Source organism: Pseudophryne corroboree, chromosome 2 (genome assembly GCF_028390025.1).
Source record: "Pseudophryne corroboree isolate aPseCor3 chromosome 2, aPseCor3.hap2, whole genome shotgun sequence".
NCBI classification, from domain to species: domain Eukaryota; kingdom Metazoa; phylum Chordata; class Amphibia; order Anura; family Myobatrachidae; genus Pseudophryne; species Pseudophryne corroboree.
This window is the reverse complement of record NC_086445.1, coordinates 515,146,578-515,170,220: the sequence shown is the minus strand read 5'-3', so window position 1 is coordinate 515,170,220 and position 23,643 is coordinate 515,146,578. Positions and strand designations below refer to the sequence as shown.

Below are 23,643 nucleotides of genomic sequence, written 5' to 3'. Positions count from 1 at the left end.
CGGTGAATATTCTCTGGGGCCGTGGAGAGACCAAACGGCAACATCTGAAATTGGTAATGACAATCCCGTACCGCAATTCTGAGGTACGCCTAATGAGGTGGATAAATGGGGACCTGAAGGTATGCATCCCTTATGTCCCGATTCACAATAAAGTCTCCCCCTTTTTAGGCTTGCACTGACCGCTCTTAGCGATTCCATCTTGAACTTGAACCTTCTCAGGTATATGTTCAGGGATTTTTAATTCAATATGGGTCTGACCGAACCGTCTGGTTTCGGGATTACAACATGGTCTAATAATAACACCATCTTGTTGAAGGAGGGGACCCTTGACCACCACCTGTTAAAGATACAATTTGTGAATTGCAGATAACACTGGCTCCCTCTCTTGGGGGGAAGCCCGCAGGGCCGTCGGTGAGGGGGCATCTTCTCACAGTCCAGCTTGTATCCCTGAGACACAATATCTAATGCCCAGGGATCGAACAGGGAGTGAACCCACTTGTGGCTGAACTTACGAAGGCGTGTCCCCACTGGGCCTAGCTCCGCCTGTGGAGCCGCAGCGACATTGGTGGATTTTTGTAGGGGCCGGGGAGGACTTCTGTTCCTGGGAACTAGCTGCCCGGCTCTGACAAGAAAGGACGCCGGCTGCATTTAATAATGTCGTGCTTTCTTAGGCTGTGCAGGAATATAAGGCAAACTAGCAGAATTACCAGCTATAGCTGTGGAGACCAGGCCCGAGAACCCTTCTCCGCACAATCCTCAGCCTTCCATATGCCTCTTAAGTCGGCATCATCTGTCCAATGCATATTCTACAGGACACGTCAAGCAGAGATCGACATAGCTTTGACTCTAGGACCCAGTATACTCATGTCTCTTTGGGCATGCTTTATAACTATATATCTATCACTTAAGACAGCATCTTTAATATATTTATATTGCATACTAGGGTCTCATCTCTGCTGATAAGGTACCTGTCTACGCTGCCACAGCGCTATAAACCCATGCCGACACAATCGCCGGTCTGGGTAGTATACTAGAATGTGCACGCTATCTGCAGGATCCCTGAGAATAGCAAGTGCTACAGTCTGTGCAAACAGGACACCCCAGGGGAAGATTCTCAACATATCCTGGCCCTAGTGGGGAAAGGATACAGCCTGAGAATTCTCTTGTGGGAAGCTGCCGTCTCTTGTCTGGAGATTCCCGCTCTTTTTCCTCATGAGAGGAGGGAAATTTACCTCAGCATTCTTCCCCTTAAACATGTGTACTCTCGTGTCAGGGACAGATGAGTCATCAGTGATATGCAAATCATCTATTATTTCAATAATCATATATTGAATACCTTATAGCCATCTTGGCTGTAACTTTGCATTATCGTAGTCGACAGTGGAGTTAAACTCCATGTCGATACCAGTGTTTGTTATTATGGATAGTGAGCATTGAGAGACTCTGAAGGTCTCTGTGACATAGGGACAGACATGGGTAGATTTCCTGTCTGTTCCCTAACCTTTTGTGCAATAAATTAATCTTAGCACTTACACATATCCAAACACGTGTCGGCGTTGTCGACGGAGACACCCTCTCACACACATATCCGCTCTATCACCTCCTTAGAGGAGCCTTTTACCTCAGACATGTCGACACACGCGTACCGACACACCACACACACAGGGGATGCTCTATTTGAGGACAGTTCCCCCACAAGGCCCTTTGGAGAGACAGAGAGAGAGTATGCCAGCACACACCCCAGCGCTATATAACCCAAGGATTACACTACAACTCAGTGTTTACCCAGTAGCTGCTGTATATACAAATTTTGCGCCTAAATTTATGTCGTCCCCCCCCCCCTCTCTTTTAACCCTTTGTGTACCAGGATACTGCCGGGGAGAGCCTGGGGAGCTTCCTTCCAGCGGAGCTGTGAAGAGAAAATGGCGCTGGTGTGCTGAGGAAGAAGACCTGCCCCCTCAGCGACGGGCTTCTGTCCTGTTTCTGACTAAAAATGGCGGGGGTTTTACACATATACAGTTTTCCAGACTGTATTATGTGTATATATTGCCAAAAGGTATACTTATTGCTGCCCAGGGCGCCCCCCCCAGCGCCCTGCACCCTACAGTGACCGGAGTGTGTGGTGTGCAGTGGGAGCAATGGCGCACAGCTGCAGTGCTGTGCGCTACCTTAATGAAGACCGGAGTCTTCTGCCGCCGATTTTATCTCCTTCTTCTGTCTTCTGGCTCTGCAAGGGGGACGGCGGCGCGGCTCCGGGAACGGACGATCGAGGTCAGGCCCTGTGTTCGAACCCTCTGGAGCTAATGGTGTCCAGTAGCCTAAGAAGCACAAGCTAGCTGCACGCAGGTAGGTTTGCTTCTCTCCCCTCAGTCCCACGTAGCAGTGAGTCTGTTGCCAGCAGATCTCACTGAAAATAAAAAACCTAACAAATACTTTCTTTCTAGCAAGCTCAGGAGAGCCCACTAGGTGCATCCAGCTCTGGCCGGGCACAGATTCTAACTGAGGTCTGGAGGAGGGGCATAGAGGGAGGAGCCAGTGCACACCAGATAGTACCTAATCTTTCTTTTAGAGTGCCCAGTCTCCTGCGGAGCCCGTCTTTTCCCCATGGTCCTTACGGAGTTCCCAGCATCCACTAGGACGTCAGAGAAATGGGAACATGCAAATAGGCATCCTTTATGTATACCGACACCATAAAATCCCCCTCCTCCAGACTGGATATCACTGCCCGGAGAGATTCCATCTTGAATTTGAATTTCCATAGGTAGAAATTGAGGGATTTGAGGTTCAGGATCGGTCTGACTGAGCCGTCTGGCTTTGGGACCACGAACAGGCTCGAATAGAAGCCTTCTCCCTGTTGCGACAAAGGAACCCTGACAATGACTTGATTTTGACACAATTTCCGTATTGCTTCGCATACCACCTCCCTGTCCTCCGGAGAAGCTGGTAAGGCCGATTTGAAAAATCGGTGAGGGGGAACGTCTTGAAACTCTAGCTTGTACCCCTGGGACACTATTTCCAAAACCAATGGGTCTAGGGCCGAACGAGCCCAGAACTGACTGAAGAGTTTGAGACGTGCCCCCACCGGAGCGGACTCCCGTAGAGGAGCCCCAGCGCCATGTGGTGGATTTAGCAGAAGCCGGAGAGGACTTCTGCTCTTGGGAACCTGCCACAGCCGGTGACCTCTCTCCCTTTCCTCTTCCTCTAGAAGCAAGGAAGGAAGACCCTCGCCCTTTTTTTAAAATTTATTGGACCGAAAGGACTGCATCTGAGAGTGGTGTGTTTTCTTTTGTTGTGCAGGAACATAAGGTAAAAAGGATGACTTACCCGCGGTAGCCGTAGATACCAGGTCAGCGAGGCCGTCACCAAACAAGACACCACCTTTATATGGCAGAGACTCCATCGCCTTCTTAAGAGTCAGCATCAGCATTCCATTGATGAATCCACAATGCTCTCCTAGCTGAGACTGCCATGGCATTGGCCCTTGATCCCAAAAGGCCAAAATCCCTCGCAGCTTCCTTTAGGTAGGCTGTAGCGTCCCCGATATAACCCAGCGTCAAAAGAATGCTATCCCTATCCAGGGTATCTATCTCAGATGACAAGTTATCTGCCCATTTTTCAATAGCGCTACTCACCCACGCCGATGCAACGGCAGGGTCTGAGCAGCGTACCCGTAGTGACATAAATGGATTTCAATGTATTTTCCTGCTTCCGATCCGCAGGTTCCTTTAGGGCTGCCGTGTCAGGGAACGGAAGCGCTACCTTTTTGGACAGCCGTGATAGGGCTTTGTCCACAGTGGGTGGTGACTCCCACTTTTCCCTATCCCCAGAGGGGAACGGATATGCCACCGGAATTCTCTTGGGAATCTGAAACTTCTTGTCAGGATTTTCCCAAACCTTTTCAAAAAGAGCGTTCAGTTCATGAGAGGGAGGAAACGTTACCTCGGGTTTCTTTCCTTTAAACATACAGACCCTTGTATCAGGAACAGCAGGGTCCTCCGTGATATGTAACACGTCTTTTATCGCCACAATCATGTACTGAATGCTTTTAGCCAGTTTTGGATTTAATCTGGCATCACTATAGTCGACAGAGTCCGTGTCGGTATCCGTATCTGCTAACTGGGTAAATGCACGCTTTTGTGACCCCGAGGGGGTCTGAACTTGTGAAAACACGTCCTCCATGGATTTTTTCCATGCCTGGCTCTGAGACTCAGATTTATCTAATCTCTTATTTAACAAAGCCACATTCGCATTCAAAGCACTCAAAACATTTACCCAATCAGGAGCTGGCGGTGCTGACAGGGTCACTCCCACAGCCGTTTCTTTTCCTAATCCAGTCTCCTCCTGGGAAGAGCACCCAGCCTCAGACATGCCGACACACATGTGCCGACACCCACAAACACACTGGGCATATAGGTGACAGACCCACAGTAAAGCCTGTCAGAGAAACACAGAGGGAGTTTGCCAGCTCACAACCCAGCGCTTATCCCGGTTCTGAAATCCATTATATAAAGCCTGACCCGTTAGCGCTTTTATAATTACATATACAGCACCAAAATAACTGTGCCCCCCCACTGTTTTGCACCCTGTTACTTGTACAGCAGTGTAGAGGAAGGACCAGCGTCTCTGCAGCTCTGTGAAGAGAAAATGGCGCTGATGAGAGTTGAGGGCTAAGCCCCGCCCCCTTAATGGCACGCTTCAGCCCTGCTATTTTTTTTTAAATATTTATACTGGCGGGGGTTTGGATTTAGTGCCTAGGCACTTAAAAACCACATTGCCAGCCCATAGTGAGGATTTTTATGCTGCCCAGGGCGTCCCCCTCCCCCGCGCCCTGCACCCTGTAGTGCCGTCTATGTGTGGGAGCATGGCGCGCAGCGCGGCCGCTGTGCGGTACCTCAAAGCCGTCATTGAAGTCTTCAGATCTTCTTCTACTCACCCGTCTTCTGACTTCTGGCTCTGTAAGGGGGGTGACGGCGGGTTCCGGAAACGAGCATCTAGGCGTACCCTGCGTTCAGACCCTCAGGAGCTAATGGTGTCCTGTAGCCAAAGAAGCAGAGCCTTGAAACTCACAGAAGTAGGTCTGCTTCTCTCCCCTCAGTCCCACGAAGCAGGGAGACTGTTGCCAGCAGTTCTCCCTGAAAATAATAAACCTAATAAAAGTATTTTTTCAGAGAAACTCAGGAGAGCTCCTCAGAGTGCATCCAGTCTCTCTGGGCACAGAATCTAACTGGAGTCTGGAGGAGGGGCATAGAGGGAGGAGCCAGTTCACACCCCTTTAAAAGTCTTAAAGTGCCCATGTCTCCTGCGGATCCCGTCTATACCCCATGGTTCTTGAAGTGTCCCCAGCATCCTCTAGGACGTAGGAGAAACATATATATATATATATATATATATATTATTATTTTTTTCTATCAAGATTCATACCCTCATGTCCACCAAACGTAGCTCTGTGCCAGGATTGCAGACTCCTCCCCTAAGCACACTTAGCACTGACACATCTGAAAACAAATTTGATCCAAGTGTGTGTATGTACATGGATATACCAGATGGGCCAAGTGATTCTGATCTGCCAACAAATTCTATGTTTTTATGTCTGTCACAGTTACTGCAATTTGTACAGTTCCATTCCCACAAAACTCCGCTCTGTGCCAACCTCCTTTTCCATTTCTTACCTATCTGTCCCTTTCAGTGTGGTGTGAGGGAGGTCTCTGTCCACATTTGTGTGAGAAAAAAAAAAACAATGTAGAGAAACCAGCACAAACACAAGGACTTTTGCCCACTAAAATCACTAGTGGTTTTCAGAATATTAAACTGGTGGGATATCAAGTTTTAAAGCAGATGGAGGTTTCAGAATTAAGCAGGCAATGTTTGTAGGAACGGGTGGTCTTCTGTTTGCCGGCGGTCGGGCTCCCGGCGCTCAGTATACCGGCGCCGGGAGCCCGACAGCCGGCATACCGACACTTATTTTCCCTCGTGGGGGTCCACGACCCCCATAGAGGGAGAATAAAATAGTGTGGCGCGCGTAGCGCGCCACCGTGCCCGTAGCGTGGCGAGCGCAGCGAGCCCGCAAGGGGCTCATTTGCGCTCGCCAAGCTGTCGGTAAGCCGGCGGTCGGGCTCCCGGCGCCGGGATGCTGGTCGCCGGGAGCCCGACCGCCGGCCAGCCGTAGTGAACCCGTAGGAACTACAGTATGGTTTTAACTAATGAAAACACTTATGATGAAAGAGTGAAGCCAAAAGCAGTCACACTAGAGAATGTAATTCAGCATGACGTGCTGCCGGACATTACCGTTAATTACGGTAGCTTTACTCAGTGAGTTACACAGCTAGTAGAGGCGCAAGTAAAGAAATTAGTTTGTGAGTGCATATGCTAGACCATAGGTTCTCAAACTCGGTCCTCAGGACCCCACACAGTGCATGTTTTGCAGGTAACCCAGCAGGTGCACAGGTGTATTAATTACTCACTGACACATTTTAAAAGGTCCGCAGGTGGAGCTAATTATTTCACTTGTGATTTTGTGAGGAGACCTGCAAAACATGCACTGTGTGGGGTCCTGAGGACAGAGTTTGAGAACCTGTGTGCTAGACCATGCTGAAGGATCTTCATGTTGCACTGAAATGCCCCACAGGGACTGCAGGTATAGAGGTCTAAAAAAGCAACCAGCTGGACAGAGCTGTAACTACTTGATGAATTGTGCAAGCGTAGATGCGTCCAGCTGCATATACCAGAAAGCACACAGCATACACTTTGTAAAAGATTGAATACTCACATTAGCAGAGGCGGAGGGTTTTGGGGAACCCATCCCAAGGATATTCCCTTCAGGCCATTTTAAGAAGATACCATATACAATGGGATCTTTGGCAGTGTACCTGAAAAATTAGATACTTTAGTTAGAAGAAAGGAATGCTGGTAAACTATAAAAAAATTACAGCAACAAGCCAGAAAGCAGAGGTTTTTTTGTTTGTTTTTTTTTTAAATTACGAGGCCAATCAATCAAGCTGACTGCACTTACTCTTACTCAATGCAGGAATGGAAGTAAATGCGGCAGTAGTTCACAAACGCAGTCCTCAAGACACCCTAACGGTCACGGTTTTAAGGATATCCTTGCTTAAGCACAGATGGTATAATCAAACTGATTGAGGTACTAATTAAGTCACCTGTGCTTTAGCATGGATAGCTTTAAAACCTGGTCTGTGAGTGCCCACGTTTGGGAACCAGTGAAATACGGGCAGTCTCCCATATGCCAAGTTGAATTCATCCATATACCTGTATGCTTGGTTTCTCAGCCATCATTATTATCAGTCTGTACTTGCACCAGCCCTATCCTTGGTGCAAAAGAACCATCTGAAATCTGATTAAATTTGGCATACACACAACCTGCATAGCCCATGATTCAGTCTATATGCCCTCACTAACATGCAAACGCCATTGCCACCCACTTACACCCATGCAGCCATGAGTAGAGATGCATATACCTCTGAATCGCTTGTAAATGCGCACACTCAACTACACAAAATAGATTTGAGCACAACTCTGGCTTGGCGCCAACATCTCTGGTTTAGGTGCACGTTCCTCCATCTGACTCCTGTTTTAATAATAATCTAATCTGAAGCCGTCTTACCAGATGTCCACTGTAGTTTTTTCTGTTTGAACCCTCCAAGGTTTAGTCGCATAAATTGCTTCTCCATTAATATTCATCCACTTCCCAACATTTCGAAGCCTTTCTTGAAAAATGGGCATGATCAAGCCATCCTTGCTGGGTCCCACATTCAAGAGATAGTTTCCTCCATAACTCACAGTCTGCACCAGTTCCTGAGGGATATTGCATTACACATCAAGCAAAGACATAGACAAATACTGAATTAAAAACAGCAGCAAAGGTTTGGACCTATCACTAGCGATAAACAAATATTACAGATCAGTGGTTCTCAACTCAAGTCCTAAAGTACCACAACCAGGTCATGGATTGTGGACTTGTATAATAATGCACAGGTAAGTTCTATTCTATTTTGCTGGTTCACCTGTTTCCATAGACAGAAGTTGGGAAATCTTCTGGGTTGAGGATGAGACCCCTGCTCTAGATAAAGCATGCAATAGAAATTGAAAATTAATTTCAACTGCCTGAAAGTTAGATCATCATTTATTACCAGATAAGCGACCAGGTGAAAACAAGGCCACATGAAAGGATATTTGTAATAGTAACGCACAGAAAGTGTGCCCCAAGAATCCACTAGAACATGATTCTTAAAACCACATCCAGCTTCTACAAAACAAATTATTGTAGAAATATCTAATGGCAGACTAAGTGGGAAGGAATAAATACATTAACCACTTAACTGATGATTTTTTCCTCAAAAACCGCTCCAAAATTGTCTGTTTTTTTAAATGAGTGAATTAGGTGAAGAAGATTAATTTAACCCTATCCAAAATGATTTTAGTAAGAAAAAAAAAGAAAGAAAAAGTCCCCCCCCCCTAAATATCTACCCCCCCAAACATCAATCGAGAACATCGTGACCATCGGAAACATCACGGATTTCATTTTGAAAGCCAGGACAGCCTCCATGTATACAGGGGGTGGTCTGGGGGGGGGGGGGTGTGTTAATTTACACTCTGGCAGTGATCGGCAGCAGAGCAATCAATAGGGGTGAGTGCAGGGAGGCAGCAGCGGAGGGAAGTTTCCCTTCCCTGCCGCTGCTAACACTCTCTATCTGACTGGTCGCATCCTGTGCGACCATGTCAGATAAAGCACTTGCAGGCATGGTCGCATCTTATGCGACCATGCCAGGCAAATGGTTAAACAGTGCTGGCACTGTACAATCTATCACCGTGTCCTGTATGGGACAGAGCACAACAACCAACCAGCAGTGTTTTGCTTTTAATATCCGTACAAGTTTAAAATTTGGGGTAAAACCAGCTGAGAATCAGCGGCTTGGACAAAAAACAAAAATACTAAACAAAAAAAACACTGCCTAGAAAATGTCCCACATCGGCCGGTATCCTACTGGGTGCAATCCTTTTTCTGTGAATAAAGGTGGCCCAATTTTTGACCGATGGCCACCATAGCACTATCCAATTACAGGCCGTTTTTATCGGCCGAAAAAGGACACGCGATCAGGCAATAACACATGAGATCTGGGATAAATTCCTGATCCCATGTGTTTTTGCGGCTCAGATGGCTGCATATCGCAGATTATGCTTGGGATGCTGCATAATCCCTGATAAATGCTGCGCATCAGGGATAAATAGATTGCCCCGTCCTAATCCATTAGCTGCAGTAAATTACTGCAGCTAATTGGATACTGGTCTTAGTCTGTGTCTTGTAAGTAGAGATAAATTCAGTACTGCCGCAAGCACAAATTCAATACATTCCACCCCAAATTAATATTTGAACACCATTCCCCTTTCTAGATAATAGAAGCCAATTGTATCCCTATAAGACATAATAAGATTCTCTGGTTTTTGCCGGGGGTCAGACAAACTATCCGGGTCTTGTGTATGTCTGAAAGGCACCAATCTGGGAACACGTGCCCATGCTATTGACCAGGATTTTTCGTCCTGGGTAGACAACTCGGCTAAAGTATCAATTCCCAGGTTGCACCTAGAAGTCTCCAATTGGTGTTTGGGGATGCCTTGAGTTGGGCAGTCCATGCTGCAATGTGTAGAAGCAGCGAGCGCAGCCTAGCAACAGAGATGCTGTCTGTTGTGTGACATGTATGAATGTGACGTGTATTTATATGAAATGCATGTGTGTGTTTGAGTGTGACGTGTGTGAATGTGACACGAGAGCAGCATGGCAGTCCTGGCTTGTAGAATGCCAGGGCAGAACAGGTTTATATCAGTGAGGGTTCGACCCGGGAATTTCCCAGGTTTCAGGTGTAGTGTGAAAATGGGTCTCAGGCAGGAAAATTCCAGGGTTGTATGTCTGAAAGTGGTATCATATGGATATGGTCATAGACCATAATAAAGCATTAGAAAGGAGTTTCACTGACCGAAATTATGCTTCCTTCATCCATCATCTGGTTGACTTGCATGTTGCGTCTGTAACCCCAGGAATAATGGTCTACAGAAGTACACTTCTCCCATTTGTGGTTTGGCAGTGTAGATGGGGTAAATTTATCAGCACAGTTATAATAACCTCCATGGTAGCAAGAACAATTTTTTCCCCACCGGTCATTCACCACAACTTTGTCCTAAAACAGACAAGCATGTTAGCGATCTCACTCTGAACAGTTTCTGTTCTGGGGCCTTATGTGGTCCCACCATTCTTCACATAACTGCACTGCATCCCCTTCCATTGGGAATCATGTATGGTTTGCTGGATCTATGCCAATATAGAAGGATTTTAAATAGGTAATTTGCTCTTTGGTCTCTGTAGAGTTAAGGCTCATCAGTGTTGTTATTTTAGTATTAGCAACTGACCCAGCTAAGGGGGGTGTTCGGTATATGCACAAACTGGGGGAGTTAGGATTAGGCTGCCGGGGAGGGAAGGGGGGGTTAGGGTTAGGTTTAGAAACCACCAGGGGAGGGTAAGGGTTAGGATGCTTTGGATATATTATAAGGGGATGATCCCTATGTGACTTGTATACCCTTTTACCAAAAAGGTCACTCCAGATTATAAAATGATTAAAAGCATTAATCCAATACCTGAATTTATATGTTATTATACATTGAAATCTATGTAAACTCTCTGTATTTGCTTTAAAAATGTTTTACCTCTGTTTTTATACAGAGAATAAATATTCAGATATTGGATTAATGCTTTTAATCCCTTTGTAATCTGGAGTGACCTTATTGGTAAAAGGGTATACAAATCACATATGGATCATCCCCTTATAATATATCCAAAGCGTCTTTAGCGCACCTGAGGTAATATTTTCTGTATTTCTATTTTCAGCCCCCACCAGCAGGGGACTATCGGTGAGGTGCATCTTAAATTGTACGTTAGCGCGGAGGAGGGGTCTTCTTTTATGCAATATATATATATATATATATATATATAAATAATATATACACATATATACATACATACAAACACATCAGTCCAGTACCCAAAGTTTTTTTTTTTCCCAGCAAAAAGTCACATACAATGCCACAGACGTTTTTGTTCCTAAATAAGGACAGAAATGTCAGTCAATGGAATTGTATGTACGTGACTTTTTGCTGAGGAAAACACTAAAACCTTTTCGAAAATCTGTTGCGTGCACCCCTCTTATGCTTTATATATTCTGTATCCATCTATCTATCTAATCAATCAATCAATCAATCAATCCACGGCACTCACCATTCCTAGATTGGGGGTGCAACATGGTTTGTGACCACATTGTTAGAAATCACAGGGGCTCTGCACTAGCTTTTTTAACGAATAATAATATTAATAATAATAATAGTGGAGTTTTAGTTCATATATTGATCAATGCACTTAAGCCTGCTTTTGGTTTAATAGATTCATTTTTTAATTACTCTTTTTGTGATCACATTTTCTCATGGACCCTGTTTCAACTTATTTATTATAGCTTGTGTCAGCGGTTTCTCAAGGTGCTTTACAACAGATGTGTTGGTAACGGTCTCACCTTTAAAAGAAAAGTTGCTGTGAGCTTTAGACCAGATAGCATTCCCAAATATTAACACTAATGTGATAGCTATTTTTATAGTAATTATTCTGAGCAATAGAGTAGGACCAGCAGTATAGTGGGGTTCCTTGTCAGGGGCTGCAGGCTTAAATGCATTGATCAATACATGAACTAAAACTTCACTATTTATTATTGTTAGTTAATATAGTGAGCGCAGAGCCCCTGTGATCTCTCTCTCTCTATATATATATATATTATATATATATATATATATTTATTTTTTTCTTGGAACACAGATGGTTGACAAACTATAACCTATCATACAAAAAGATGAGCAAAATGTAAATTAGAATCATTGTACCTTGATGGGGCTAGAATTGTAGAGCCAGGCCAGGAACTCTGTAGAGTTCCAGTATGTATCTGGTGATTCCCAATCTCCATCAGACCAAATTAAATCTGGTTGGTACCTAAAAATAGAAGTATGACCTTATAAATGCCACTCAACTGGGCAGTGCAACAGACAGACAGAGAAGACCTGGGATTCAAAGTGATACTGTTAATTGAATTGATATTTTAGGATACAGACACGTAAAAAGTAATGTATGAATGCACATGTATGGGGGAATTCAACTGTCCATGAAACCGCTGTTATTTATAGTGGATCAACTTTTCACACATATTATGCGAAAGGTGCTGCGAAGTGGCTTTTTGCCAGTATGTGTGCTTCTATTTTTAAACCTATCCAATTGCAAATGTGCGAAAAATGGATTTGCACAATGGGGGTAATTCAGACCTGATCGCACGCTAGCTTTTTTTGCTGCGATCAGGTGAGAACTGCGCATGCGTATGCACCGCAATGTGCAGGCGCGTCGCTCGGGTACAAAGCGGATCATTGCTGTGTGATGGGTTTTACGAAGAATCCATTTGCACAGCAGATCGCAAAAAGATTGACAGAAAGAAGGTGTTTGTGGGTGTCAACTGACCGTTTTCTGGGAGTGGTTGGAAAAATGCAGGCATGTCCAAGCGTTTGCAGGGCCGGTGTCCGACGTCAATTCCGGTCCCAGACAGGCTGAAGTGATCGCAGCGGCTAAGTCCTGGGCTGTGCAGAGACTGCACAAGATCTTTTTGTACTGCTCAGCTGCATAGGCGTTCGCACACTGGTACAGCTAAAATACACTCACCTGTAGGCGGCGACTATCTGATCGCAGCGCTGCAAAAAACTGCTAGCGAGCGATCAGGTCTGAATTACCCCCAATATCTTTTGCTGGCAAAACCAGTGCAAAGCATTGGCGAAAATGGGGAAAATTGCCTGTTCCCCCTCAAAAAAAATGTAAACTAATATAGAATAACAGTATAGAAGTTTATTTGTGGTCAAAAGTATTTGGGGTACTTAAAACTGGGTCAAATGGCTGTTATATGCATTTTTTTTAAAGAAAAAATGATATGAAGCAAGTGTTTTCCAGCAAACTAATTTCTTAACTTAAATTGGGGGTAGATTTAAAAAAATGGGTATAAGTATACTGTATGTTTAGGTCATTTTAAACCATTTAAAAAAAAAAAAAGTTGCCCAAAAAATAAAAAAAAAGTTACTCCCATCTGCAATTGTCCAAATCATAAAGCATAATTACCATGACTTATAAACAGCTTGGAGAAGGGTTTAAGTAGTGAGCAGAGAGAGGGACTTCATACTTCAGCTGGTTTCTGCACAATAAAAAGCCAGTAGGGAAGAGAAGCAGCAATGTTTGGACATACCACAATGGATAGTGATGTTGAGTACTTAGGTATTCCTCTGTACTGTCCAAAGGCCGTACACCGTTCTTTTTCAATTTTGGGTGGCCAGTCATATTAACATAAATAGCTGTAGATTGGTCAGTATGAGCAATAACAGAGGATGTCTTATTAGCAAATAGGAAGCATTGGGTCAAAATTTACCTTGTTACTAGGTCATACAGTTCCGGCATGGTCTTTGTGAACACAAAATATTGTGTTTTGAATTCATTTTGTTTGTCAAGTAAATAAAGAGGATGAAACCACTCCAGCAATGAATGATATAATCCATAGCGCAGATTTCTAGAAAACATTAAGAGCATTAGTTTGGAATATGGTTATGTTGGGTTCTCCAGCTACATATTTATATTGATCCCAACAACTGGGACATCATCATGCTGGAGTGAAAGAAATAGGTTAATTGAACAAACCTTTTTTTCAGCGCCTCTCCCAAATCTCCCACCAGATCACGATGCGGCCCAGTGTCCACAGAATTCCAGTTCCAGGACACAGGAGAACCCCAGTTAGTGAAACCTTCATGGTGCTTTGTGGTTAAGACTACATACCTGGTCAAAAAAATAATAAGTTGTGTACAGTCATTTGAAAACAAAATGTCCACTGTAAGATAAACAAGAAGACTTTGTTCTGTTTTTAGAAAGGTGGAACTAAACAATGATTGGGAAACTCAGAGAAGGAAGTGGTAAAGCAATTGGCTGCGGCTGAAGCCATTATCAGTTTGCATCATGTTACAGTGCAATAAGTATCGCTCACAAATATGTTATTAGATTAAAAAGCAAACTAGAGAACTGCTTGATAAGTCTATTAAAACACACACACACACATGCAGGTACTTATACATCATGCAATACCATGAAGGAGGCAACTGATTGGCTCCAAATTTAATCTGCAGCAGAACAACCCCAAACATACAGCCAATGTCATTAAGAACCATCTTCAGTGTAAAGAAGAACAATGGGGGTCATTCCGAGTTGTTAGCTCGTTGCCGATTTTCGCTATGCTGCGATTTGTTGCTAACTGCGCATGTGCATGGTACGCAGCGCGCATGCGCTAAGTTAATTAACACAAAACTTAGTAGATTTGCTGGTGTTCGAGCGATGCATTTCAGTCGCACTGCTGATCGGTGATTGATTGACAGGAAAGGGGCGTTTCTGGGTGGTAACTGAGCGTTTTCCGGGAGTGTGCTAAAAAACGCAGGCGTGTCAGGGAAAAACGCGGGAGTGTCTGGAGAAACGGGGGAGTGGCTGGGCGTGTTTGTGACGTCAAACCAGGAACTAAACGGACTGAGCTGACCGCAATCTGTGAGTAGGTCCGGAGCTACTCAGAAACTGCAAAGAATTATTTAGTAGCAGTTCTGCTAATCTTTCGTTCGCAATTCTGCTAAGCTAAGATACACTCCCAGAGGGCGGCGGCCTAGCATGTGCAATGCTGCTAAAAGCAGCTAGCGAGCGAACAACTAGGAATGAGGGCCAATGAGTTCTGGAAGTGATCATATGGCACCACAGAGCCCTGATCTCAACATCATTGAGTCTGTCTGGGATTACATGAAGAGACAGAAGGATTTGAGCAAGCCTACATCCATAGATATGTGGTTAGTTCGCCAAGATGTTTGGAACAACCTCCCTACTGGGTTCCTTCAAAAACTGTGTGCAAGTGTACCTAGAAGAATTGATGCTGTTTTGAAGGCAAAGGGCTATCACACCAAATATTGATTTGCTTAAACATTTCTATTTTTGAACGCATTCTTACTTTGCAGCATTTTTTCCACAGTACTATATCTATCTATGTAGTGTTCATTGTAGCACCATGCACTTGTCACAACTTGTGCAGTTCCTCTCTCCTGCCTGGGGTGTCGCTCTCTGCTCTGGTGCTTCTATCACACTCAGCATTGAGCTACAGAGCAGCGTGTGATAGAAGCACCAGAGCAGAGAGTGACACCCCAGGCAGGAAAGAGGAACTGCACAAGTTGTGACAGGGGCAGGGTGCTAAAATGAACACTATAATATATTATAAATTTACCATATTATCCCTTTAAACCGGGACACTCATGAATTATGCAGGTTCTGTTGCTTGCTGATTTCAGTCCTGCATTTCACCTAGTTTTAAGCAGCCAGAGAACCTGTGTAATTCAAGAGTGTCTCGGTTTAAAGGAATAGTATGGTAAGCCTTTATAATTCATACTCAGAAGTATTTGGTTTATATTTAGATTAATATATTTGTAAGCGTATTGATGGATTAGTCATATTGTCATTATAATCAAGCCTCAGGCTACAAAAAAAAACCCTTAAAATTAAAATAGCACTTTAAAGAAAAAGAATAGAAAGTATTTAAAATAAGAATTTACTTACCGATAATTCTATTTCTCGGAGTCCGTAGTGGATGCTGGGGTTCCTGAAAGGACCATGGGGAATAGCGGCTCCGCAGGAGACAGGGCACAAAAAGTAAAGCTTTCCGATCAGGTGGTGTGCACTGGCTCCTCCCCCCATGACCCTCCTCCAGACTCCAGTTAGGTACTGTGCCCGGACGAGCGTACACAATAAGGGAGGAATTTTGAATCCCGGGTAAGACTCATACCAGCCACACCAATCACACTGTACAACCTGTGATCTGAACCCAGTTAACAGTATGATAACAGCGGAGCCTCTGAAAAGATGGCTCACAACAACAATAACCCGATTTAGTTAGCAATAACTATGTACAAGTATTGCAGATAATCCGCACTTGGGATGGGCGCCCAGCATCCACTACGGACTCCGAGAAATAGAATTATCGGTAAGTAAATTCTTATTTTCTCTATCGTCCTTGTGGATGCTGGGGTTCCTGAAAGGACCATGGGGATTATACCAAAGCTCCCAAACGGGCGGGAGAGTGCGGATGACTCTGCAGCACCGAATGAGAGAACTCCAGGTCCTCTTTTGCCAGGGTATCAAATTTGTAGAATTTTACAAACGTGTTCTCCCCCGACCACGTAGCTGCTCGGCAAAGTTGTAATGCCGAGACCCCTCGGGCAGCCGCCCAAGATGAGCCCACCTTCCTTGTGGAATGGGCCTTAACAGATTTAGACTGTGGCAGGCCTGCCACAGAATGTGCAAGTTGAATTGTGCTACCAATCCCACGAGCAATCGACTGCTTAGAAGCAGAAGCACCCAGCATTGTTGGGTGCATACAGGATAAACAGCAAGTCAGATTTCCTGACTCCAGCCAACCTGGAAACTATATTTTCAGGGCCCTGATAACATCCAGCAACTTGGAGTCCTCCAAGTCCCTAGTAGCCGCAGGTACCACAATAAGCTGGTTCAGGTGAAACGCTGACACCACCTTAAGGAGAAACTGGGGACGAGTCCGCAGCTTTGCTCTGTCCGAATGGACAATCAGATATGGCTTTGTGAGATAAAGCCGCCAATTCTGACACTCGCCTGGCCGAGGCCAGGCCCAACAGCATGGTCATTTTCCATGTGAGATATATCAAATCCACAGATTTGAGTTGTTTAAACCAATGTGATTTTTTAGGAATCCCAAAACTACGTTGAGATCGCCCAGTGCCACTGGAGACATCAAAGGGGCTGTATATGCAGTACTCCCTTAACAACTTCTGGACTTCAGGAACTGAAGCCAATTTCTTTCTGGAAGAAAATCAACAGGCCGAAATTTGAACCTTAATGGACCCAATTTGAGACCCATAGACACTCCTGTTTGCAGGAAATGTAGAAATTAACCTAGTTGAAATTCTTCCGTGGAGCCTTCCTGGACTCACACCCTGGCACATATTTTCACCTAAGTGGTGATAATGTTGTGCGGTCACCTCCTTCCTGGCTCTGACCAGGGTAGGGATGACCTCTTCCGGAATGCCTCTTTCCCTTAGGATCCGGCGTTCACCCGCCTTGGCGTCAACGCAGCTGCGGTAAGTCCCGGAACAGACACGGTTCTTGCCGAATCAAGACCCTTCTTAGTATCTCTTGAAGTTCCGGGAACCAAGTCCTTCTTGGCCAAACCGGAGCCACGAGTATAGTTCTTACTCCTCTCCTTCCTATCATTTTCAATACATTGGGTATGAAAAGCAGAGGATGGAACACATACACCGACTGGTACACCGACGGTGTTACCAGAGCGTCCCAGCTATTGCCTGAGTGTCTCTTGACCTGGCGCTTCAGGTGGGACGCCATCATAACCACCTTTGGTCTTTCCCAACGGTTTACAATCATGTGGAAACTTCCAGATTAAGTTTCCACTTTTCCGGGTGGAATTCATTTATGCTGAGGAAATCTTCCCAGTTGCCCACTCCCGGAATGAACACTGCTGACAGTGTTATCACATGATTTTCCGCCCAGCGAAGAATCCTTGCTGTCATTGCCCTCCTGCTTCTTGTGTCGCCCCGTCTGATAACGTGGGCGACCGCCATGATGATGTCCTACTGGATCAGCACCGGTTGACTTTGAAGCAGGAGTCTTCCTAGGCTCAGAGCATTGTAAATTGCCCTTAGCTCCAGTATATTCATGTGGAGAGAAGTCTCCAGACTTGACCACACTTCCTTGGAAATTTTTTCCCTGTGTGACTACTCCCCAGCCTCTCAGGCTGGTATCCGTGGTCCCCAGAACACAGTCCTGAATGCTGAGTGTGCTGCCCTCTAAAAGATGAGCACTCTGCAGCCCCCACAGAAGAGACACCCTTGTCCTTGGAGACAGGATTATCCGCTGATGCATCTGAAAATGCGATCCGGACCATTCGTCCAGCAAATCCCCTGAGATCTGCCGAATGGAATCGCTTCGTAAGAAGCCACCATTTTTCCCAGGACTCCTGTGCATTGATGCACTGATACTTGGCCTGGTTTTAGGAGGTTTCTGACTAGGTCGAATAACTCCTTGGCTTTTTCCTCCCGGAGGAACACCTTTTTCTGGACTATGCCCAGAATCATTTCTAGGAACAGCAGACGTATCGTCGGAAAACAGCTGCGATTCTTGGAATATTTAGAATCCAGTCGTGCTGTCGTAGAACTACTTTAGATAGTGCTCTTCCGACCTCCAACTGTTCTCTGGAACTTGCCCTTTTCAGGATATCGTCCAAGTAAGGGATAATTTAGATGCCTTTTTTCTTTGAAGAAACATCTTTTCGGCCATTACCTTGGTAAAAGGCCCGGGGTGCCGTGGATAATTCAAACGGCATCGTCTGAAACTGATATTGACAGTTCTGTACCACGAACCAGAGGTACCCTTGTTGAGAAGGGCAAATTTGGACATGGAGGTAATCCTTGATGTCCAGGGACACCATATAGTCCCCTTTTTTCCGGTTCGCTATCACTGCTCTGAGTGACTCCATCTCGATTTGAACCTTTTATGTAAGTGTTCAAAGATTTCAGTTTAGACTATGTCTCACCAAGCCGTCTGGCGTCAGTACCACAATATAGTGTGGAAAAATAATACCCTTTTCCTTGTTGTAGGAGGGGTACTTTGATTTATCACCTGCTGGATATACAGCTTGTGAATTGTTTCCAATGCTGCCTCCCTGTCGGAGGGAGCCGTTGGTAAAGCAGACTTCAGAAACCTGCGAGGAGAAGATGTCTCGACTCTCCAATCTGTACCCCTGGGATAATACTTGTACTATCTAGGGGTCAACCTGCGAGTGATCCCACTGCGCGCTGAGACTCTTGAGACTACCCCCCCACCTTGAGTCCGCTTGCATGGCCCCAGCGTCATGCTGAGGACTTGGCAGACGCGGTGGAGGGCTTCTTTTCCTGGGAAGGGGCTGCCTGCTGCAGTCTACTTCCCTTACCTCTATGTCTGGGCAGATATGACTGGCCTTTTGCCTGCATGCCCTCATGGGAAAGGAAGGATTGAGGCTGAAAAGACGGTGTCTTTTTCAGCTGAGATGTAACTTGGGGTAAAAAGGTTGGATTTCCCAGCTGTTGCCGTGGTCCCCAGGTCCGATGGACCGACCCCAACTAACTCCTTCCCTTTATACGGCAATACTTCCATGTGCCGTATGGGATCTGTATCACCTGACCACTGTCGTGTCCATGACATCTTCTGGGTGATATGGACAACGTACTTATCTTGATGCCAGAGAGCAAATATCCCTCTGTGCATCTCACGTACATATATATAGAATGCATCCTATTAAATGCTCTATATGAATAAAATATTTTCAGTCAGGGAATCCGACCAAGCCAACCCAGCACTGCATCTCCAGGCTGATGGCGATCGCTGGTCGCAGTATAACCACCGTATGTGTGTATATACTTTTTAGGATATCTTTCCAGCTTCCTATCAGCTGGCTCCTTGAGGGCGGCCGTATCTGGAGACGGTAACGCCACTTGATAAGCGTGTGAGCGCCTTATCACCCTAAGGGGTGTTTCCCAACGCGCCCTAATTTCTGGCGGGAAAGGGTATAACGCCAATATTTGCTATCGGGGTAACCCCACGCATCATCACACACTTCATTTTATTTTATCTGATTCAGGAAAAACTACAGGTAGTTTTTTCACTCCCACATAATACCCTTTTTTGTGGTACTTGTAGTATCAGAAATATGCAACACCTCCTTCATTGCCCTTAACGTGTGGCCCTAATGAGAAATACGTTTGTTTATTCACCGTCGACACTGGATTCAGTGTCCGTGTCTGTGTCGACCGACTGAGGTAAATGGGCGTTTTTAACGCCCCTGACGGTGTTTCTGAGACGCCTGGACCGGTACTAATAGTTTGTCGGCCGTCTCACGTCGTCAACCGACCTTGCAGCGTGTTGACATTCTCACGTAATTCCCTAAATAAGCCATCCATTCCGGTGTCGACTCCCTAGAGAGTGACATCACCATTACAGGCAATTTATCCGCCTCCTCACCAACATCGTCCTCATACATGTCGACACACACGTACCGACACACAGCACACACACCGGGAATGCTCTGACAGAGGACAGGACCCACACTAGCCCTTTGGGGAGACAGAGGGAGAGTTTGCCAGCACACACCAAAACGCTATAATTATATAGGGACAACCTTATATAAGTGTTTTCCCTTATAGCATCTTTATATATATCTCAATATCGCCAAAATCAGTGCCCCCCCTCTCTGTTTTAACCCTGTTTCTGTAGTGCAGTGCAGGGGAGAGCCTGGGAGCCTTCTCTCCAGGCTTTCTGTGAGAGAAAATGGCGCTGTGTGCTGAGGAGATAGGCCCCGCCCCTTTTTCGGCGGGCTCGTCTCCCGCTATTTAGTGAATCTTGGCAGGGGTTAAATATCTCCATATAGCCTCTGGGGGCTATATGTGAGGTATTTTTCGCCAAAAAAGGTTTTCATTTGCCTCCCAGGGCGCCCCCCTCCCAGCGCCCTGCACCCTCAGTGACTGCCGTGTGAAGTGTGCTGAGAGGAAAATGGCGCACAGCTGCAGTGCTGTGCGCTACCTTTAGAAGACTGCAGGAGTCTTCAGCCGCCGATTCTGGACCTCTTCTTACTTCAGCATCTGCAAGGGGGCCGGCGGCGCGGCTCCGGTGACCATCCAGGCTGTACCTGTGATCGTCCCTCTGGAGCTGATGTCCAGTAGCCAAGAAGCCAATCCATCCTGCACGCAGGTGAGTTCACTCCTTCTCCCCTAAGTCCCTCGTTGCAGTGATCCTGTTGCCAGCAGGACTCACTGTAAAATAAAAAACCTAAGCTAAACTTTCTCTAAGCAGCTCTTTAGGAGAGCCACCTAGATTGCACCCTTCTCGGCCGGGCACAAAAATCTAACTGGAGTCTGGAGGAGGGTCATGGGGGGAGGAGCCAGTGCACACCACCTGATCGGAAAGCTTTACTTTTTGTGCCCTGTCTCCTGCGGAGCCGCTATTCCCCATGGTCCTTTCAGGAACCCCAGCATCCACAAGGACGATAGAGAAATTGCATTCTTTACAAATATAAAATCCACCACTCTCTGGATTTCTGCCACCCTTCACACCAGTGTCTAGCAGTGCAGTCAGGGAGATACAAGCAGGTAAGGGGCTCTCCTGTCTCGCTGCCATCACTTCCTCATACAGTAACTACATAACTGCTTGGGGTGTGTGAGGGAGAGAGACAAAGGGAAGAACCGCTCAGACCACATCAGGCTGCACCTGCTCATGTGATGCTGGAGACACGGGACGGCGCTGGCTGTCACACACAGCAGCAGTGAAGCAGAACTGGCCGCTGCCGTGCCCCGTATACACTGCCATACCGCAGCACGGCCGCCGGGGCCTGTGTGCCATATACCCGCTGCACCGTACCCGGCCTTCCCAGCGTGCCCCTCTGCCCCGCACACCCATCCTACAGCCCCGGCTCACACCCGCAGCCTCCTCGGTCCCTTCCCGGAGCGGTCCCTGTAACTCACCGAGCCCCGGCTGCCTCAAACAGCTCTGCCCAGGAGTCCGGATCGAAGAATTCGGCGGTGAAGTGCGGGGCGAAGTCGGCGTAGGTGAAGCCGGGCGGGTAGCTCTTGTTCATGAACTGCAAGTACTGCGGGTTGCGCTCATGCCGCCAGTTCCACCAGAACCACTCGCTGCCGAACGAGGGCACGGAGAAGACGCCCCAGTGCAGGAAGATGCCGAACTTGGCTTCATCGAACCAGGGCGGCAGGGGCCGCGCGTCCAGGGACTCCCAGTTGGGGGCATATTTCGTAGAGGCCCCGGCGGGCAGGGGGGCAGCCAGGCACAGCAGCAGCAGGAGGGAGCCGGCAGCGGCCATGACAACAACAAAACTGCACTAACTAGCTCTCCTGTCACGGGACCTGTCACATGCTTCTGTCAGGCACCTGTCACGTGACGCTCAGTCAGGGAACGTGTCACCTCCACGTAGCAGCGGCGCCAGCAGAATGAATGGGAGGCGGGGCGGCCGCTCAGAGGGCGGGGCGCATCGTGTCCGGGACTCGCTCTGGCTGGCTGGCCTCTCCTATCTCATTCATAATTCATTATCCCCACGCCCAGCTCCGCATAACCCACCAATCGGATCCTTCCCTTCCCACTTGACTTAAACTGGGGAAGGAAGTGCTGTGAGGCAACCACAGGTCTGAGTTTGGGAGCTGACAGTCTAATTATACTGGAGAGCAGCACATAGGTGAGCAGCAGGGCGTTCAGCATTGCAGAGATACAGCAGCGCTTAGCGTTTGTTAATACTATAAACTAGTGATGATGTATTTAAGGTGACGGCGCTATAATGGCTGGAGGGACAGCATTTCCCTGTCCTGGGATTATATTGTATTCCCGGAATGGCAGTATGTATAGTACTTGTGGAACGGAAGACTGTTCAAATCCTATAGGAACTCGATATTTCCCAGTGACAGTCATGATCACTTCATATTGACTGATGGAGTCTTGCAATATAATATGGCAAACACACACTTGTGATAATTTAAATCAATGGGACTAATTTATATTAATCTAGCTTTAGTGTTTCAGAGTGGTAAATCTGCTTTCTCTAGATATTTTTCACTCATAGTCTGAATCGAGTAAGTGGGATCTATAAATTCAGGGACCTGTTTATTAATAACGTCTTTTTTGTTCTGTTAATTAACATCTGTTGTGGCTACATCGCATCATTTTAACAGTTCAATTTACCATTGAAGTCCTGTTGGAGTAGTGACATGGATGGGAGGCTTTCCTGGTGAAGACTTTATTCTATGGACGCTCCTTTATCACTTGCTTAGTGAAGGAGCCGTCTCTGGCAATACTATGGCCTTTAGACTAAAGCCGCTGTTAATGCCATGTAACAGATTGGTCTTTGGATGGTCAGCCTATCGGAACTGTCATGGCTCTGTCCATGGTTGGTTTTGGAGGGAACTTCTGGCATGATGTTTGCAGTGGATACTAGCAGATGCGGATTGGGCATAGGGTCTACAGGGAAGATTCCCGGTGGGCCGACGCACCCGCGGGGGGCCTGTTTTGTTTGAGGACATGTGGTCCTATCTATAGACCTAATGAATAAGTTGCAAAATAATTTGCATATATGAAAATGACTTTGCCACTTAGCCTGTGATTGCAGATGATCTAGTGTATGCTCTGTCTGCTTGGCGGACATATAAGCAGTGGCGTCACAAGGCGGGTGCGGCCCGCACCCGGGTGTGACGCCTGGAGGAGGGTGACACCAAATGTCAGCTCCTCCGCAGTGACAGGAACCGGGTGCTGCAGTGAGAAAGTCTCCTACAGCACCCGGCTCCTGTCACAGAAGAGGAGCCGACAGCGGACGGAGACTGGCTCTGGGGGAAGCCCAGCATCCCCGGAGATGCTGGACACGCCCCCAGAGTGACGATTCCGGGATCCCCACGAAGCCACGCCCCCTAAGTACAAGGTCACGCCCC

General features: G+C 46.5%; 2 protein-coding genes across 2 annotated transcripts in view; one reads left to right on the top strand and one right to left on the bottom strand.

Annotated features, from left to right (window-relative positions):
• The window catches only part of FUCA1 (alpha-L-fucosidase 1), a 37,769-nt gene extending 15,560 nt beyond the window's left edge, over nt 1–22,209 (bottom strand). Inside the window, exons 1-7 of the mRNA XM_063954102.1 lie at nt 21,682–22,209; nt 13,766–13,900; nt 13,500–13,637; nt 11,929–12,034; nt 9,987–10,187; nt 7,619–7,809; nt 6,767–6,866 (exon numbers count right to left, since the gene is read on the bottom strand). Coding sequence (XP_063810172.1) covers nt 6,767–6,866; nt 7,619–7,809; nt 9,987–10,187; nt 11,929–12,034; nt 13,500–13,637; nt 13,766–13,900; nt 21,682–22,034 — 1,224 coding nt within the window. The 5' untranslated portion in view covers nt 22,035–22,209. The remainder of the gene's footprint in view (nt 1–6,766; nt 6,867–7,618; nt 7,810–9,986; nt 10,188–11,928; nt 12,035–13,499; nt 13,638–13,765; nt 13,901–21,681) is intronic.
• The window catches only part of GALE (UDP-galactose-4-epimerase), a 51,521-nt gene continuing 50,004 nt past the window's right edge, over nt 22,127–23,643 (top strand). The window contains exon 1 of the mRNA XM_063954103.1: nt 22,127–22,403. The gene's annotated coding sequence lies outside the window, so the exon portion shown is untranslated. The remainder of the gene's footprint in view (nt 22,404–23,643) is intronic.